Source organism: Callospermophilus lateralis, chromosome 6, assembly GCF_048772815.1.
Source record: "Callospermophilus lateralis isolate mCalLat2 chromosome 6, mCalLat2.hap1, whole genome shotgun sequence".
NCBI lineage: Eukaryota > Metazoa > Chordata > Mammalia > Rodentia > Sciuridae > Callospermophilus > Callospermophilus lateralis.
The window spans coordinates 148,005,404-148,025,124 of record NC_135310.1 but is presented as its reverse complement, the minus strand read 5'-3'; the positions used below and the strand labels follow the sequence as shown (position 1 = coordinate 148,025,124).

Here is a 19,721-nt window from a genome sequence, read left to right as displayed (position 1 = left end):
AAAGGGAGCTACATAGAAACTTCCCTGCCATCACTTAGGAGTGGGGTGATGTTATAGGATGACAACAGATCTGGTGTAATGGATTGTGCTATGTTTTAATGTTTCCTCCAAAACTCATGTTCATCTGTTATTTTACCAGTATTAAGAGGTGGTGGACATCTTTAAGAGGTGATCAGGTCATAAGGGCTCTGCCTTCATGAGTGAATTTACACAATTATCATAGGAGTGGGTTAAGTGTCAGAAAAATGGTTTTGTTAAAAGTTGGGCCCTGTCTTGCCCTGCATTTGCCTGGCCCTCCACCATGTTACGACATGGCACAGAGGCCTTCAACAGATGCCAGCACCATGCTCCTGGACTTTCCAACCCCTGAAATGCAAGCCAAACCAACTGCTATTGCTTACAATTCACTCAGTGTGTGGTATTCCATTTAACAGTAGAAAACAGACTAAGAAGGACAGAAGTTGGACATAAAGATGAATGTCTCTGCTCTAAGCAGAACTGTACTGTCTGGTGACTAGAATGGGTTAATGTAAACTTTATGTACTCAGAGCTCATTCTCTTGTATACTATGAATGTAAGAAAAGACAAATGGGAAGTTCCCTAATATAAAATGAAATATCAACCTGTACATATTATTGGTTACAAGAGTCAATGTATGTAGCTAATGTACGTAGGTCTGTCTTGCAGAGGAAGAGGCTTCACAGACACAGGGACAGAATAACCAGTTAGGATGTATAATTTATTTACTATAAGACTAGAACAACCTAATTTGGATTCCGGGTCCTAGAGTAACTAACTTCTTCTGGGTGTGCATATGTATTTGGGAAGCAGAGGATGAGGAAAGAAAAACCACTAAAACCTAGGCAACCTTTTACTGAAAAGGACTTAACCCTTGTACAGAAGTACAGATCACATAATTCCTCCCACTCAAGCCTGACACACATACACACTAGAAACATCTTATCTACTCTTATTTTATAGACATGTGTCTTACACAGCTGTCCTGGGATTTAGAAAGATTAAGAGGGGAAGGAAGAAAAGAAAGGGAGGGGTGAGGGAGGGAGGCCTATCTATAGGTACCTATAATCAGAAACTAAGGCTGACTATTAAAACAGCTGTCCTTCACAGCATGGAAGGTGAGTTTGTGCCTTGCTCCAGTCTCACACTGATAAGCACTGTAAGTCAGAAAAACTGGCTGGCAATAGAGTGTGTGTATTGTGGGATAATGAAGGAACACTCATTTATGTGTGCTTAGTTATTACTAAACATTAGGTCAAAAGATAAATTTCATGAAACACTGTGCTTCTACTCAAGATAAGTGTGCTAGCAGCAGAAGGGTAGTAATGATAGATGAACTTGAATGATGAACCACTGCCACTAATATGCCTGAAACCCATGGGAATAACTGTAATTTCATCTTCAATTATATACTTCTTGGATCACAAAGTGTTTTTACATTCAACATCGAATCCTCATAATTTCTCTTAACTTGTTAAGACAGCAACCCCTATTCCTATTTTCTAGATAAGAAAACAAAGGCTCAAAGTAACTCACAGCTATTGAAGAGAGCCAATTTACCTAAGAGAAAGCAACAAATTTTAACGGTGCATATCAGGTTTTTGTGGTGAAGGTATGGCTGAAACACAAAATACGGTTTAAGGAATGATAATATGATTTCACTTATCTGCTACAAACTGAGTGTTTATATTCCCGCAAAATTCACACACTGAACTTAACACACACATTCCCTTTTGTGGGGGTATTGGGATTTTTTGGTATAATGGCTTAACTTGAACCTAGGGCATATAACCACTCAGCCACATCCCTAATCCCCAGCCCCCCACCTTTTTTTTTTTTTGAGACAGAGCCTAAGTTGTTGAAGCTAGCTTTGAATTTATGAGCCTCCTGCCTCAGCCTCCCAAATTGACAGGATTAGAACCAGCACCACCAAAAAAAAAAAAAAAAAAGTATGAGCCACCATGCCCAGCTCTTCCCCTCTAGAGCAAACTGCACACAGGAGACTATTATCGCTGTGACAGAGAATTTTAAGTATCATTAATATAATTTTAAAATCTTTCAACAATGCTATTTCCTCAATACAAGCTCTCTTGGTTGTTTGCTTTAGAACCTCAGGCTTACTTTTCATAAACCACTGTATTAATATTGATTGTCCTCTCCATGAGATGCAAGTTTGTTAAAGAAGGGAAATGTAGGGTTTCCACTGTATTCCCTATGCCTTAAAACCATACTGGCACACAGGTGATTCCTAAAACCAACCAACTTCCATTCTCCCTGTGCCACCTCACAAAAACTACCCATGAATTTAAAGATTTTTGGATGTCTACCAATTGACCTATTTCAGAGTTCAATGTTAGCTCTGAAGATTCCTACTCTATAATATAGTAGCTAAAATATGGCAAGAACTGGTGGTTTCCTTTCACGAAGATAAGGAACAACCCTATAAATCAGGTTGACCTGAGAAGTACAGTACATCCTACTCAAAACACACTGACATTAATATGATGTGAGTTAATTACACTTCAGCAAATAAGAATCATAAATAAGAATCATGTTTAGCAAAGTGGTGCATGCCTATAACCCCAGAAACTCAGGAAGCTGAGGCAGAAGGATGGCAAATTCTATGTTAGCCTCAAGAAACTTAGTGAGACTTTGTCTCAAGAATTTAAAAAGAGGCCAGGCTCAGTGGCATACACCTGTAGTCTCAGAAGCAGGGGAGTCTGGGGCAGGAGGATTTCAAGTTCAAAGCCAGCCTCAACAACTCAATAAGGCCCTAAACTTAGCGAGACCCTGTCTCAAAATTTTAAAAAATATATAAAAAGGGATGGGGATGTGGCTCAGTGATTAAGCACTCATGGGTTCAATCTTCGGTACAAAAAAAGAAAGAAAGAAAAAAGAATTAAAAAAGAAAAGGGGCTGTGGGTATAGCTCAATGATAGCGTGCCCTGGGTTCAATTCCCAGTATGGAAAAAAAAAAAGTAATTATGTGTCAAAATCTTGACATATCTGTTAAAATAACTGGAGGCCTGAGGTTGAAATGGCTCCTGCACTTTGGGTTCCTACATAAGCAAATCAAAACCCAACTTGACATAAACAGCACAACTAGACTTAAGCCTATACAATCAGAAACTACCAACAAGCCTCTGACTAGAGACTTTCTACTTTTTCTACCTTGTTCCATGCACCTTTCTCCCTCATACCATTTGTTGGTAAAACCCCTTTCTATTTGGCACTGCCTGATTTATGAACCAGTTTGCTCAAACACATTGCTTAAAATGTTAGTGTGCCTAAGTTTATCTTTGAACAGGCCTTTGCAGATTGTTACAAAAACCAGTGAACTAGATGACCTGAAAACTCTGTTCACACTTTTCTTTGATCAACACATTTTACCTTATTCTACCATTATCTTTGAAATATATATTATTCTAAGCAAAACCATATTAAATTAAGGATCTTAGAACTAGATTGTCTTTGAAAATCCATTTTCAAACATTAATTCCATATTTATTCACCTGTATTTCAATGTTAGAGAGATTTCAATGTTAGCAGATAAGCAGAAACTGTCAACCTCCGTATTCCCAGATTCCACTGTGACTTCACCTATATGCTAAAACTAAAGATTGGGGCATTGCTCAAGCTACAAAGCTAGTAAGTGGCAATGCTGGTGGTGTGATGTGATCACAGTCACAGGTGGCTTGAGTCCAATTCTGTTCACTCTCACTAACCCCTTGATTTTGCTAGGCACAGCAGGAACCTGGGACTGGGTACTCCACCAAGCCTGTTAATTATAGCCTGTGCAAAGTCTGTCAGGCCAGACTGAAGTAGGGTGAGAAACCAAGCCAAACTCCGAAGGGGCTCTGCTCCGATCTTCTCTTAGGACTTATGCTGACTGAGTTCTAAGTCTGCCCAAAAACTTCAAATCCCACATACTCTTTACAGTGACAGAGCAGACAGAAGTGACCTCACTGCTGCTGGATCACCCTAGAATCAGAAGGCTTCCATCATTCCCAGCCTCTACTGTTTTGGCCTTAGTTCCAGTTTTTGCCAACACTTCACATAAACCTATTGAGATAAGAATTTAGGGATACAAGAGGAAAAAAGATACACTGAATCTCTCAAGAGACCTGCCCAGGAAGCACTGGAATGCAGGAAGTGTCCATGAACCCTGGAATGCAAAACAAGCAACTTCTGAACAGGAAAACCCAGCCCTCATCTTTCTGCTCATGTCCTTGCCCACGGAGAGCAGCATGATGCAAGGCAATATGCAAGTGCAAGAAAAACTGATGCAAAACTAAGTAATTCTGCCTGACTCCACCTCTAGTTTAACCCTCTAGCTACTGTCGCTCTGTGAATATTAGAACACAAACCAATGCACTGCTTCTCACTCAAGACAGCCTGCATTCTCCCTTGAATGTGTACTCCTTGCTTTCCTAAATAAATCTCTGTGCCTCATCTGACTCATGCTGAAATTCTTTTCCATCAAGTACATCAAGGACCCCATCCTCCTGAGTTGAGGTCTCCCCAAGCCCTCCTCAGGTGATACTAGCAGGTTTCTTTGCTTCTATTCTCCCCCTCCCACACATCGCCATAACAATGTACAGAATTTTAAATTCCCTGTGAAAAACTCCTACCCAGCTCCCCATTGCCCTTAAAAAAGGATAAACTCTGTAGGTGATAGACATAAAGTACCACAATCCATATACCTCTGGTTCCCATCTATATCCTCATCCTAACTAATTATTTGAGGACTAAAAATTCATTCATTCATTCAAATATTCATCAGCTCATACTATGTTCCAAATGCTATCCTTATTGCAACCTATTTGTCCAATGATAAAATAAAAAAAAATTGAAAGCATGTTGCCCAATGAATGAGAATGAATTGGGAAGGTAAAATAATCAGGTTTTGTTTTAGGTGAAGATTCTGAGATCTGAGACAACCAGAAGGAAAAACAGCAGCCTGGGTATTAGGTATTGTTGGGTTGTATACTGGAGTTATCTGTTGGGGGAATATCTTCCCTAGTGGAGTATAAAGTCCTCAAGAGCAGAGATCATGCTTTGGACATCCATGACCACTAACTACCCCAAGCAAATGTACATAAAAGTTCAGTAACTATATTTTACTAAATAATATAAGGGCTATTCATCTTGAAGCAATCCTAGCTTGTACCATACTGAAGACTTACTTGTAAAGAGAATTTTAATAATGGTAATGTCTAAGGAATTTTTCATTCTTTAAATAGCTGAGAGGCTAATGTAACAGTCATCCACTTTATGCTTTGAATATATCCCTTGTTGCTCTAAAACTGACATGTTTTTTCTCCTCCCTGGCCTTATCCCTGACCTTCTCCTCCCCAATCTTCTCCTCTTTGGTTTTCTCCTTCCTCATCTCTGCTCCCTAATCTCAGAAAACAGGATTCCTCTGAATCACCTCTTAAAAAACCCTGTTCCCTGATGGGCAGAATCACAACCTTTGGGACAGGAGTCTTGTGTTTCCTTTTTTTTTTTCCCCCTTGCAAAGCAATAAAACTTCTTCCTTTTTCTCAAAACCGTGTCCTTATTTTTAGACTGGCATTGGGGACAAGGACTAAGCTCATTACTTACTACTATGTAATGTGCCAGGCAATATTCTAGATTCTAGATTCTAGGGATAGAGTAGTAAACAAACCAGAGAGGTCACTGATTTCATCGAGTTTACACTCTAAGTGGTAGTGTTAAATAAAAATTACAGGAGTCTACTGTTTTGGACTAACCTCCTGCATAGACCAGGCTAAAAATCAAAATGGAGTCACTCAGGTTAAAGTTCCATGTCACTGAGCTGAAACTCCTTATCTGACCTTCCAACAAATCAGGATTAAGTAGAGAACAGCCAAATGTCTCAAACAGGCCAGTTTCAATTGGCATGATAATGAAGTTCCTTGTGCCTTAATCCTTACACAAGAAAAGTAACCTGATGTTAACCAATCAGTTATTTTTCTATCGTTCTGTCCTACTGGTCCCCCACCTTGCAAGAAAAATAACTTTGAAATGACAAATCTACTATTTGTTCTTTTATGTCTTTCTTCAGCCCTGGCTCTTCTAGCATGGCCCATCAGAAATTTATTCTATTTTATAAATTGAAGTGCTGCCTCATTCTAGAATCAAAAATAAAGCTGATCAAGATCTGATAGGTCTTCCAGAGGGAGATGCAGTTGTGGGTGCAGCAGCTCTGTCCCATTAGCCCTGTTTCCAAGTCCCACTGCTCTGCTCGTTCTCCCTGAAAAACAATACAGTCAGGAAGCCACTCCACAGTCATGGTTTTTTAGATACCAGAAAGACACCCATGAAACCAATTCACTGAATCAGAATTACCTAACCAGCCTGAGAAGTGTGTATTGACTTGATTAGAGGTGGCAAGGTTAAAAGAGCCTAAGAGTAAAAGGACCAATGCCAACCAAGACTTTGAAAAACACTACATAAAAGACACCTTGTGTGAAGGTTCTAAGACATAATCATTTCCAGGTGAGAAGCCATAGCCACTCCTAGGCTCACAGCCCTGAGTCTGTTAAGCAGATTATTTCTAATAGTGCTGGGTCAAGAGTCAAGGCCAAAGTCACCAGTGCTGGTACCTAAACCAAATTTTTTTAATAAATTATCTGTTGTTTTAAAAAAAAAAAAGTGATAGAAGAAAAATTCTGAGATGCCCTAAATTTAATCACAAAGGGTAAGAGGGTAAAGAGGGAAAAGTCTATGAGTTGAAACCAATTAGACTATTAGACTGTTCTATTCCTGAAAGAATGTTAAAACTCTGACTTAGAGCCCCCAGCAGCCATCTTCCATCTCCCCTCCTATAGCCTCCTGCTTACATATAAACTTTCCAAACTCCTCTCCCCAAACAATCCAGAAGCAACAAGTACTCGCCTTATGTTCCCCACTGTTCCAAAATGGTCTGTGCTTTGTGTTATCCTGCCTCTTCTACCTATAGCCAATAGAAGTTCACAGTAAACAATGTATGGTTTCCCTCCCACATTTTCATTATAAAAATGCTTTTGGCTCTTAAATCCAATGAACACATTTATAATTGTTATCTAACCCTGTTTCTGGTAGCTGCAGAACTTGCCCTAGGACCTTGTCCTTCTCCAGTTAATATCTATAACAGCTCAAAAAAACCTTTTATTTCAGAGAACCCTTAGTCTCCAGAGTTTGGGTTCAACAGTTCATTAAACTGAATTGTCACACTGTTGTCCTCTGACAGAGGAAAAAGACTCATGAAATAACTCATTTCTGAAAGTGCAAAATGCTCTGTGCTCTGAAAACAAAGAGTAAAAGAGAAAAAGAGTGTTTGGATGGGCTACCACAGGTAGTCAGGGAAAGTCTCTGAGATGACATTTAATATGAAACCTGAATGATGAGAAACCAGTCCTATGAAAAGCCTGAGGAAGAGAAAACAAATGTCCTGCAAAAGGCACAAAGCTGGCCCATCCTTGAATGTTGAGTAGTAGTGAGAATGGAGAGAGATCAGAGAGGTAGATAGGGGTGGGCTGCAACAGACAGACCTGGGTTGTCCCCAGTAAGAAACTTGGAGTATTTCAAAGGAAATGGTAAACCACCAGAGGATGGGTTGTAAAAGCAGGGAATCATCTTTTCCCCCCACTTTTCAATTGGGACGTTATAGTTATACACAATGATGAAATTTATTGTTACATATTCATATGTGCACAAAATATAACAATATAATTTGGCCAATATCATTTCTCAGTATTTCCCCTTTCCAAGGAGGGACATTTTTAAAAGATTACTCTGAGGACAAGTGACAACTGGTCTAGCAAAGCAGAGGAAACAAAAATCTGAATGGCAGAAGATACCAGTTGAAGCCAAACACAAGGAAAAACCTCACAAAAGGCTGGAAGAAAGAGCAACAAAGGAATGGTGGAAAGTCTACTCTCAACAGTGCACTCTTACAATACCCAACTACGAAACAAGAGAACTCCTTTCTGGAGAATACCCACAAAGAACCTCCAGATACTAACAACTGGGTAAAACTCTACAGAACAGACTGTCACTGCCCAGCCACCCTGATCTTACCCGGGAGCTGACTGAGAAATCATCATCATCTTCTATTACCTCACACTTAAATATGAACAGAGAGCAGACCACTAGCCAGGTACAGAAAAACTCCCACACCAAGAGCCCAGGCCCCATTTAGTGTGTGCACACCTGTAATCCCACTTATTCCAGAGTCTGTGGGGCAGGAGGATCACAAGTTTGAGGTCAGCCTGGGCAACTTAGCAAGATCCTGTCTCAATAAAATACAAAGGGCTGGGATGTACCTCAGTGATAGAGTCCTTGCCTAGCAAGCATGAGGCTCTGGGTTCAATCACCAGTACCACAAAAAAAAAAAAAAAAAAAAAAAAGGAAAAAGAGCCTAAAGCAAATAAGCAGAAAGAAACATAGGAGAAATAAAGTCAATACAGGAAGAAGAGCACTTTATCAAAATAATATATTTCATATATAAAACTATTATGTTTTGGAAGATAAGACTGAATGCAGACATGTAATAAAATAATAAAAACATTCTATAAAAGAGGAATCAGAGAACAAAAGAAGCTCTGATATTAAAAACTGTATAGCTAACACTAAAATTCAATACAATAAATAGAAGATAAAATCCAAAACATCTCTAGAAAGAAGGATGGCAGTAAGAAAGAAAACAGAAGACAAAAATTAAAAATTAAAGGATGAGCCCAAGAGGTTCCACTCCAAGTAACAGAAGTGTTAGGGGGAAAACACACACATACAAAATAGCCTAGAGAAAATTATCAAAGGGCTTGCAGAAATATTTCCAGAAATGAAAAGCAAATTCTGAATTAAAAGGATCCAGCAAAATGAAAGGGACACATACCAAGATGTATCATACTGACATTTCAGAATGTCAAAGATAAGAAGACTATTTAAAAACATCTAGAAAGATGTCCTATAAAGACAAAGAAACAGGTTGAATTGAATCTCTCAAAATCAAACCTAGAAGCTAGAAATCAATGAATTAATAATTCTAAAATTCTAAATGAAAATTATTTACAACCCCAGTCTATTGATCAAGAGTAAAAAATAAAAGACATTTAAAAGTATGTGTAAGCTCAAAAAACTATTTTCCCTGTATTCTTTCTTAGAGTTACTACAAAGCATGCTCCAACAAGAACGTAAACGATGCCATGAATCCAGAATATGTGCAGAACAGGGTAGCAGAGAAAATTCAGCTTCCCATGTGTAAATGACAGCTGCTGAGAAGAAAGAAGGGCCCTGGGACTGGGAGGGGAAAGAAGGGGAAGAGCAATTTATTTAAACATATGGGAAATATTACACACAAGCATGTGTTAAGGATTATAAAACACTAGAAGGGGGAATCTAATAACAATGGAAACATACAAAAAATACTAAGTAAATTTAAAAGGCAATTGTTAACTTCAAGAAACATGAAGAACCATAGAAGAAACTATATGTGGTCACATTATACCATTTGACCAGCAGGGAATAATAATTACATAGTCAAAATATAAATTCTGACTATTAAGTTAGCCAAAAATTGTGTTATTAATGGCAAGAAGGTGGGGGGAGACTCTACCTTAACAATGTCTAAAACTGCAAAACCAGAGATAGCAATGAATATGATATATATAAATACAGAATTAAATAACCAGGAATGCAGTGAATCTAAAGGTTAAAAGGAACTATTTTCTTGATCATATACTACTGACTTTTGAAACTATATTTCTTCTATTAAAATTTGATTAAACATTTTCTTATTAAAAAACTGTCTGAAGGAGGCTGAGGCAGGATCGTGAGTTTAAAGCCAACCTCAGCAACAGGGAGGCACTAAGCAATTCAGTGAGACCCTGTATCTAAATAAAATACAAAATAGGGCTGAAGATGTGGCTTAGTGGTCCAGTGCCCAGGTTCAATCTTCCATACAAAAAAAAAAAAAGAAAAGAAACAGGCAGGGGGGAGGGGGGGGCGCCTGTGCCGCGCACGCCTTTAATCCCAGCAGCTGGAGAGGATGAGGCAGGTTTGTGAGTTCAAAGCCAGCTTCAGCAACTCAGCATGGCCCTTAACAACTTAGCAAGACGCTGTATCTAAATAAAATATTAAAAAAGGGCTGGGGATGTGGCTCAGTGGTTAGTAGTTAAGCACCCCTGAGTTCAATCCCCAGTAACAACAACAAAAAATTCTAGCTAGTATGTGGTAAGTGATTCAGAAAGAAAAGATGGACTGGAAAAAACACTAGTAAGGAAATTAAAGCAGCCAAAGACAATGGTGATGATGGTGATGACAGTGATGACGGTGATGAAGGCAGCGGTGGTGGCTGCATTGATAATAGAAAACAGAACATATTTCATATTTTTTTTCAGGGAAATAAAACAGAAAACTTGCACAGGGGGTTGATGTGCATGGATGGGGGAGTAAAGGAAAGGGTTAAACCAAGGATGATACCTAAGTTCTTGGCTTGACCCACGGACTGAAATACGGAATTCTTTAGATGGGTAAAACTGGGGAAGGAACAGGTGGTAGGAATCAGAAGTCCTGTTTTAGATGTATTAAATTTGAGATGCTTATTAGATCTCCACTGGGATTGGAACAAAAGTCTGATGCAAAAGCTGGGGACTCAAAGAAGAAATCAAAGTTGGAGACGTAAATTTTAGACTCATTTGCTACATCTGGTAGGTAAGTCAGTAGGAATGGATAAGGTAGCTTAGGGAGAGAATAAGTAGAAAACAGAAATATATTTGTACATTATAGAAACATAGCACAAAAAATAAAAATAGCAAGCATTCCATGGAGCAAGAGCAAGTACTAGCCCATACACTACTTCAAAGAGATACATAGATGGTGGTTAAACGTATATACAAACCAAATGACACTTGTAATTGATGTACTTAGGAAAATATGGAGAATAATATAATTCATTATGAATTGTGGTAAAAAGAGAAAAAGTTAAGAAATTCTAGGGGATGAGAAGATGGGGAATGGAAGGAAGAACACCATGAAAGAAGAGTATATAAAGAAAAGAAATTCTTGTGAGAGAATGCTCAATTTTATAGAGTGAGTATAACAGGTCAAGTTCAATTAGGACTGATAAACAACTACCAACTTGGTAACATGGCAGCCATTTTTTACTGAACTTGGCAAGGGAGCTCATTGTATAATGGGGGTGGAAAACATTTTAGACACGAATGAGAAGTGAGAATAAAGAAACCACCAATACAGACAGAAGAAAAACCTTCCCAGGAACCTGAAATTTGAAAAATCAGAATTTGCTATATAAAAGAGTCTATAAGAGTTCTAAAACAAACTCTGCTATAATTCTTTGTAGCAGATCCAGTCATGTTTCCAGTGCCTAGGAGGCACTGAACACTCAGTTTGCAGACGAATGAAATTAGAAATCAAGAGACCCAGCCCCCCAAAGCAAAGGTTTTTAATCTGTACTCTATGTTTGGGTTTAAGAAAGGGAATTCAGGAGAATGTAGAAATCAACAGGGGAAATGAAACAGCGATCCATTTCATGCCTTCAATGTAGCCCTTGCTGCTCCACCACTGCAACTTAATTTTAAAATGGACATGTTTCTTCTCTTCCCCTCTCCCTAATCTCCCCTCCCTAATCTCAGAGGGAACAGGATTACCTTTCTTTCCCATTTTAGGCAGTTATCTGTCCTTGAGCACACACCCACCATAGGATCCAAGTAATCTTGTACTTTGGGAATGGCCAGAAGATCTCAGAAATTACTATCTCCCAAGTTAACAAGTGTATTACAACTTCAACCAAGAACACAGTTAATGTAGCCTCCACCTCGTTAAAAGCCCCTATTCCCATTGATGGGCAGAATCACAGCCTCTGGGAAAGGAGTTCCTGTGCTTCTCAAAGTAGTAAACCTTCTTTTTCCTTTTTCTCAAAAATAAACAAAAAATTCATGAAATCTCTGAACTAGAAAAGTCTTGGTACAATTTTCTAAAACAGTAAGTGTTCATAAATAACATTCATCAGACTCTCAAAAGGGCTTGTGACCACCAGAAAGGTAGCAACTGTTTTAAGGACATCCACCTGAACTATCCAACTGCTCCCTCACCTTCTAGCCAGTGCTAAAGACATGGTGCTTATTATAGACTGAAATGTGTCCCCTACTGTTGCCAAATTCACATATTAAATCCTGACTTCCAATGTGACTATATTTGGAGATAAGGTCTTTAAAGAGGTAAATTAGGTTATATGAAGTCATAAGGTTGAGGATCCTAATTCAAAGAATGTTGTCCTTTATAAAAGATTAGGGACACAAACACAGAAGACAGACCATGTGAAGACACAGGGAGAAGGACATAAACAAACCAAGCAGTGAACCCTCAGAAGAAAATCAATCCTGCTGACACCCTGATCCCAGATTTCTGGCCTCTTGAACAGTGAGAATTGATTGATTAAGCCACCCAGTCTATGGTATTTTGCTACAGCGGCCCTAGCAAACTAATACAGTGCCCCAATTTCTCAAGGATGGCCTGGTCCTTCTCTCCTCTCCTAAGTCCCAACCCCATTCTAGTCATCATTAGGTCTTCTACCCCATCATTAGGTCTCAAAAAAAGCGTTTGGATTACTTCTTCATAAAGCTATCAGTTCTTGACCAATCCAATCAAATAAGGTGTTATATACCTCACCACTCTTATTCTGTGTTTCCTGAAGCTAAAAGTAAGAAACTTTTAGAAAAATGAATAAATAGATACTGAGAAATGGCAAAGCAATTAGAAATTCTGATGCCTCACAGTAAGTTTGGCAAATATTCTATTCAAGGTGTGGTGTGGTTTGTATGTCACATCCCTATGTCCAGGTAACTTGTATGTTCAAATCAAAAGGGATAACGTACATTCCTCCTTCACCACAGCCAAATAAATCACAAGAATCTGGTTTTTCCTACTTTAAGAACCTTAAACATCTTCAATTAGCCTAAAAGGCAGACATTACAAACAGAACTTTGAGAGACACTTCAATTGTTTTATATCCTCAGAAAAGAAAAGATGCAAGTTAAAAATTTTAGCTCTGATATCATAGGAGGAAAAAAATTAGGGCTGGGGGTATACAGCTCAGTGGTAGAGTGTGTGCTTATTATTTATAAAGGCCTTGGATTTCGCCCTCAACACCATCAAAATCGATTTTAAATATACATACAAGTGTATAAATAGAAAGATATATGCACAAAGGGACAGATATCTTTTCCAAGCATAGCTCTAATACCCTCAACTGTATAATAAAAAAGCTTTGTAGGATTTATTGTGAATTCTGACTAATTACTGCATCAACTGGAACCCCTACTTTAATCTTTAAATATAAATAAACTCACATCTACTTGAAATACTTTGCAAATTTTCACAATTGCCCAGCCTCTTTGCTGAGACCTATGATTACCAATTACTGCGTATAAAGAAATTAAAAAAAAAAAAAAAAGATCGAAATTACTCTTAACACTGCCTTGGGAAGAAAGTTTAATGTTCTCTCATTCCAAGAAGGAACATACCCAAAACAGTACCACTACTTCAGGACGAAGGGTTAAGTTACCTGACCCTGGAAGTTTAATACAGCTGTTGTTTTTAAGTTCTGCCTGTTCTCAACATTTCTGGAATTTAGCTGAAGCACGAACACGAAGTAAACAATTTCACGTGCGCTGAAAACCAAAGTATGTCCCAATCCTGGTTAAATGAAAGTAGTGAAACCTCTCTGTCATTAGGGTCAGAACCTTTAGAGGACAAGGACAGAGTAACCGATCGCTTCCCCTGGAAAACAGGCCACATGGTCAAAATCTGGGCAGTCTGTGGCAGGAAGGGCAACTCCGGGCAGCCGCCGGGGGGTGAAGCAGCATCTGGTTCAACCTGCACCGGAGATGCCCAGCCTGCAGCCCGTCGTCGCCGTCCCAGGGATGCCCGCGGGCCTGCCACGGGCGGGGGCACGGCTCCGCGCCCCCGTGGGGAGGGAACGGGGCGCCGACGGTGTCCAGCTGTCCGTCCACGCCCTTCTCGCGGGCTGGCTCTTTCCCAACCCGACCCGCGAGCTGGCAGCCCGAGTCACACCGGCGCGCGGAACTACCCCCGCGGCGGCCGCGGCACTCACCGCACACCATCAGCAGCAGGACGATCAGCAGCGTGGCCACGAACACCAGCAGCGTCAGCCCGACGTTGTGCCACATCTTGGGCGGAGGGTGGTCGCCTCAAGGCGGCGGGCGCGGCGGCTGCAGCGGACAGGCGCGAGCGGGCTTCAGCGGCGGGCGCCAGGCGCGGCGAGGCGCCGGGGCGGCATGGGCGGCGTGCGCCCCTCGGCAGCGCCCCCAGGGGGCGGGGCGGGGCGGCGCGGAGGCGGGCACCGCGGCGCGGCCGTCCACCGACCCTCCTTCTCGCCCGTGCGGGCGGGGCGTAGGAGGGAGCTGGGCCTCGGGGCGCCGTTACCCTCTCTTCGCTCCGGGAAGCCCGGGACCGCGACGCCCGAAGACCCCGGTGGCAGCCGGATGCGCTTCCATGGCGGACGCCGAGTGTCTGAGGAGAGGGGGTGAGCACGGAGACACGCAGCGGCCACAAGGCCCAGGTTGTCGCCCGCCCGAGGATCCCAGGGCCCCCAGGGACGCCAGATGTCAACGACTCCCGGCGGCTGCCGCAGCGGCTTCTCGGCCCCCGGCCCCCTCCCCCCTGCCGCAGCTCATCACCAAGCGCCCCCTCCGCTCGCCTCCGCCAGGACGCGAGGGCTGCTGGGAGGTGTAGTACGAAGCCCGGCGGAGGCTGGAGTGAGCTGTCCTGCTAGGACTACAACTCCCAGAAAGCATCGCAACCAGGCTTCGCTTCTCCCTCCAGCAGGCCCCTCCGCCCTGGGTCTTTCTCCGGCCGCCACCTCTGTCTGCGGACTGCTAGCGGGTGTTCTCGAATCCGAGTGCTTGGCTGCCCGCTCCTGCGCTGTCCTGGGGCGCCTAAGGGATTTCAGTCATTACTCCACGGACTGAGTCGTTTGTTTTAAGTTTGCAGAGGGAGAAAAGGGTAGGCGACTGCCTGAAAAACTGGTTGCACTTGAACCCAGCCTTATTGCCCTGGGCGAAGATTGGATACTTGGGACGTTAGAGGAAGCACTCTGGTCTCTGGAGGGAGGGAACGGAATCAGCTTCCCCCAGCAACAGATGTTGTGTTCTGTTTTTCATAGGTAATGTATTTCAGAAATTCCCGGCGGGTGACTTAGGACATCTGCTGTACCCTAATTCACCTGCCTGAGTTGGAAGTTTGATTCTTTTGAAACCAAGTGACTTATGACCCACAGCTGAAGGCTGCCGCGCTGAATTGAACATATTTGTATGAAAACACTTTAATAACCTCAGACACACTACTTAAAACCTTTCTACTCTGCCACAAATTTCTGTTCCCTCTCTTCTATTTCCAAAAGCAAAGTCTAAGCAGCAATCCCTTAATTTAATAAGTCTATCCTAGACATTCATGGCTGACTTATTTTGTGAGCTGGGTTCTGTAAGGAGCAGCATTGTGAACAAATACTGTATATGAAAATACATTAAGGGATGTTTATTTGCTTTGCAGAAGATCTAATATAGAATTACTATGAAGAATGAACCCAGTACAGTTAAGTGGTAGTTGCGGGGGGGGGGGGTCAATTTATGCTTTTTTTTTTTTATGGATGACTCAATTCTATTGCAAAAACAAAACACATTTTATTAAAATTTGATTGAAAATAGTGAAGAACTGGGTTTATTTTAAGGGTTTTGTCTTGTTTCATTCACATATATTGAATAACTCAAGTTATTAATAAGTGCTGGGGATAAAGCAGTGAATGAAACAAGATGCCTATACCTAACATGCCTTCATTGTAGTTGGAAAATGCAATCAGCATAATTAGGAATATTGCAGGAACTGCAAATTCCTCTGAAGGAAAGCAGGACAGTATGATGAAGACAGGTGTTATTTAGATTGAGGGATTAAGGAAGGCCTGCCTGAGGAAATGCATTTGATTGGAGACCTGATTGACAAGGATCTAGCCATGGAAAGACCTAGGGAGAGAACATAATAGGTAATAGGAACAGCTTGTGCAAAAGAAGCAGACAGACTTGGGACTCTAATCTTTGGCTGTGTTTCTCAACCCTGCATACTCAATCTGAACCACCTAGGGATATTGGAAAATTACAAATAGCCAAATCTCTTCCTCATACTGAATGAATCTGAATCTTTAGAGGTAGGGCCCAAACACAGTTTTTACAAGCTCCCAGGTGATTCTAATGCTCATGTGCACTCTAAAGCTATGGTTCTCAAAGAATGATTTCTTTCAGTAAGATGGGAACCTGCTAGAAATGCCCCAGACCGATTGAATCCAAAAACTCTATGATCTGCTGATCGTATTTTCCAACTACAATGAAAGCATGCTGAGTATAGGCATTTTGTTTCGTTCACTGCTCTATCCCCAGCACTCTACCAAGATGGTAGCTTGGATTAGGGTGATCTTCACTGGAGTTTGTGAAAAATGGACAGATATAGGACACACTTCAGATTCAGAAAGAAAATCACCAGAATTAACTGATGGTTTAGATGTGGAGGCCTATAAGGAAAAAAGAAACAAAAATTACTCTCAAATGTGGGAAAAGAGCACTGTGTTAGCTTTGACCAAAATACCCGACAAGATCAACTTAGAGGAGAAAAAGCTTATTTTGGCTTTGGTTTCAGAGATTTAGTCCATGTTGGCCAAGTCTGTTGCTTTGGGACCAGGGTGAGACAAAACATCTAGGCAAGGGGGCTAGTAGTGGAAGAAGGCTGCTCTGTTCATGGCTGGCCAGGAAGCAGAGGGTTTAAGGGGACCACAGGAAAGATGAACCCTTCCAGAGAATATCCCCAGTGACCCACCTCCTCTAGCCACATCTCACCTGCCTACCATTACCACCCCCCAGTTAGCCATTTAAACTGGGATGGACTGATGAGATTACAACTCTCATGATCTAATCATTCTACCTCTGAATTTTCCTGTATTAACACAGAAGTTTGGGAGGATACCTCATGTTCAAATGACAATAGGTAGGTACCCTTATACCCTGTTAGTGGAAATATAAATTAATACAACCATTATGCAAAGCAATGTGGAGATTCCTCAAAATATTAAAAAATAGAATTATTATATGATACAGCAATATCCAAATATACTATTAGGTCTATATCCAAAAGCAGTGAAATACTCAGATATCTGCACTCCTATATTTATTGTAGAAGTACTCATAATAACCAAAGTATAGAATCAACCTAAGTAAGTGTCCCTCATTGGATGACTGGATAAAATGTGTATATATACAAAAGAGTGCTACACAGCCATTAGAAAGAATGTCATTTCCAACAGCATGGGTGAACCTTGGGAATGGTAAGTGAAATAAGCCAGATACACATCTCATTCATATGATCTCAAGCTAAAAATATTGAACTCAGAAAAGTAGACAGTAGAATAATTGTTCCTAGAGGAGGGGACCGTTGCGGGGATATGTTGGTCAAAGGAAATATAATTACAGTTCGAATAAGTTCAAGAGACCAATGTATTATATTCTTGAAAAATGTAAAAATAGTGAATGTTAAATGTTTTCACCTCAAAAACGATAGCTGTATGACGTAATGTGTCATTTAATTATGTAAATTTAACAATTTTATGATATGTATATGTACTTTATCAGGTTGCACACAATAAATATGTAAAATTTATCTATCAATTTTTTAAAATGGCAAATTAAAAAGCAAGGATACCCAGGCTTTTAGCCTGAGTTTCTAGGTGAAATGATGGTGCAATTTCTAGCCTTGGGGAAGACAGCAATCACCTCCCCAGAAAGCTTTGGGAGCCTCTATCTTTATAAATCCAAGTTTTTGAAGTCTTTAGCTATTAGTCTTTGAAGGTGAAGGATATTATAACTGGAGCAAAATCAAACACAGCCAGGAACCAAACTATAGAGTCCAAGTCCTACTAGACCACACTGTCATTTGCCCTATAGTTTGGATGGTGAAGGTCCCCTCTACCCTCATGGTTCTGGGCCTTACTTGTATTAAAGACTTGGTCCCCATGGTGGTACTATTGGGAGGTTATGGAACCTTTAGTATGTGCGGCTTATGGGGAGTCTTTAGATCATTGGAGATGTGTTTTCAAAGGGGAGTTTGGGACCCCAGTCTGTCTCTCTCTGCTCCAGGTCAAGATGTGACTATTCCTATGCTCCTTCCATGATGTGCCATCATTTGCTGCCCTTACTGAAGCCAAGTGTTGTTCAGGCACCATGCCTTTGAGCTTTTCTCTTTGTAAATTAGTTGCCTCAGGTATTTTATATAGTATTGTTACACTGACCAATACAACACATCTTATGACTTGCTATATTATATTATAGATCATTTTTTCCAAAGGACAAATTTTGTAATTGCTTTCAAGATAATATGTCCAGGTTATTCTTCAATCATGGTTATTTCTAGATTCCTTCTACTTATTTTTCTCACCCCAGTATTTAATGGTTTTATCCCTCTTTTCTGACCACAATAGGTCCAACTGCAATACAATATCTGCCCACCTTTCCCTCAATAAGACCTCCTGATCCCTTTTTTTCAGTACTGGGGATTGAACCCAGGGTACTCTACCACCCAATTATATCCATCCCCAGCCCTTTTTATTTTTTATTTCAAGACAGGGTCTCATGACATTGCCCAGGCTGACCTTGAACTTATGATCCTCCTACCTCAGCCTCTGAGTTGCTGGGATTACAAACATGAACCACCACACTGGGCAACCTCCCTGATTCTTGCTCACTTGTCTGTGTGCCTTCTCTAAGTCTTGGCCTTACCTGTATGTTGGAGTTACCTAAGAAGCTTTAAAAACTGATTCCCAGGTTTCAGGCTAGGCCTATTGACAGTGGGAAAGAATGTATAGAGGATCTGAAATCGTTTAATATCCTTCAGGTTTTGATGAACGGTCAGACATGAGAAATTAGTGTTAACTGTATTTAGCAATTAATAATGCCTCTACTTTGGTGATATTCTGCAGATTGTTTTGCATGTTACTTAGTATTTCATATATACATATGTATGTGATATGTCTTACTTTGGGCTACTATAACAAAATACCCTAGACTATGTAATCTATAAATATCAGAAATTTATTTCTCAAAGTTCTAGAGTCTGAGAAGTTCCAGATTAAGATACCAGCAGATTTGTCAATTGGTGAAGACTGTCTCTTTCTTAAATGACATTATATTGCTGTGTCTTCACATGATAGAAGAGACAAGGGAGTTCACTCAGGCTTCTTTTCTGAGGATACTAATCTCACTCTCAAAGTTTCCATTTCTTCTTTTTTTTTTTTTTCTTTTGGTACTGGGGATTGAATTCAGGAGTACTCAACCAATGAGACACATCCCCAGCCCTATTTTTGTATTTTATTTAGAGACAGTGTCTTGCTGAGTTGCTTAAAATTTTGCCATTGCTGAGGCTGGCTTTGAAATTGTGATCCTCCTGTCCCAGCCTCTGGAGCCACTGGGATTACAAGCATGCACCACTACACCTAGTCCCATCTCTTAATACTACCATACTGCTACCATATTGAGTATTAGGTCCCAACATGTGAAGTTTAGGGGAATATTAACATTTAGATCATGACCTAATATAATCCTTTAACCATGTAATGGAAGGAAATGGATAGCAGGAATGGTTTC

At 40.7% G+C, this 19,721-nt stretch overlaps 1 protein-coding gene across 2 annotated transcripts in view; it reads right to left on the bottom strand.

The window, feature by feature from the left end:
• Positions 1–14,690, bottom strand: part of Smim13 (small integral membrane protein 13) — a 120,588-nt gene extending 105,898 nt beyond the window's left edge. Inside the window, exon 1 of one of the 2 annotated variants that reach the window (XR_013091682.1) lies at positions 14,138–14,208. Coding sequence is in view for 1 of the 2 variants with exons in the window: in XM_076859192.1 (XP_076715307.1) it covers positions 14,138–14,213 (76 nt within the window). In the remaining variant the exon portion in view is untranslated. Of the gene's footprint in view, positions 1–14,137 lie in introns of both variants that reach the window. The other variant, XM_076859192.1, reaches the window with a different exon arrangement.
• Between the last annotated feature and the right edge of the window lie 5,031 nt (positions 14,691–19,721).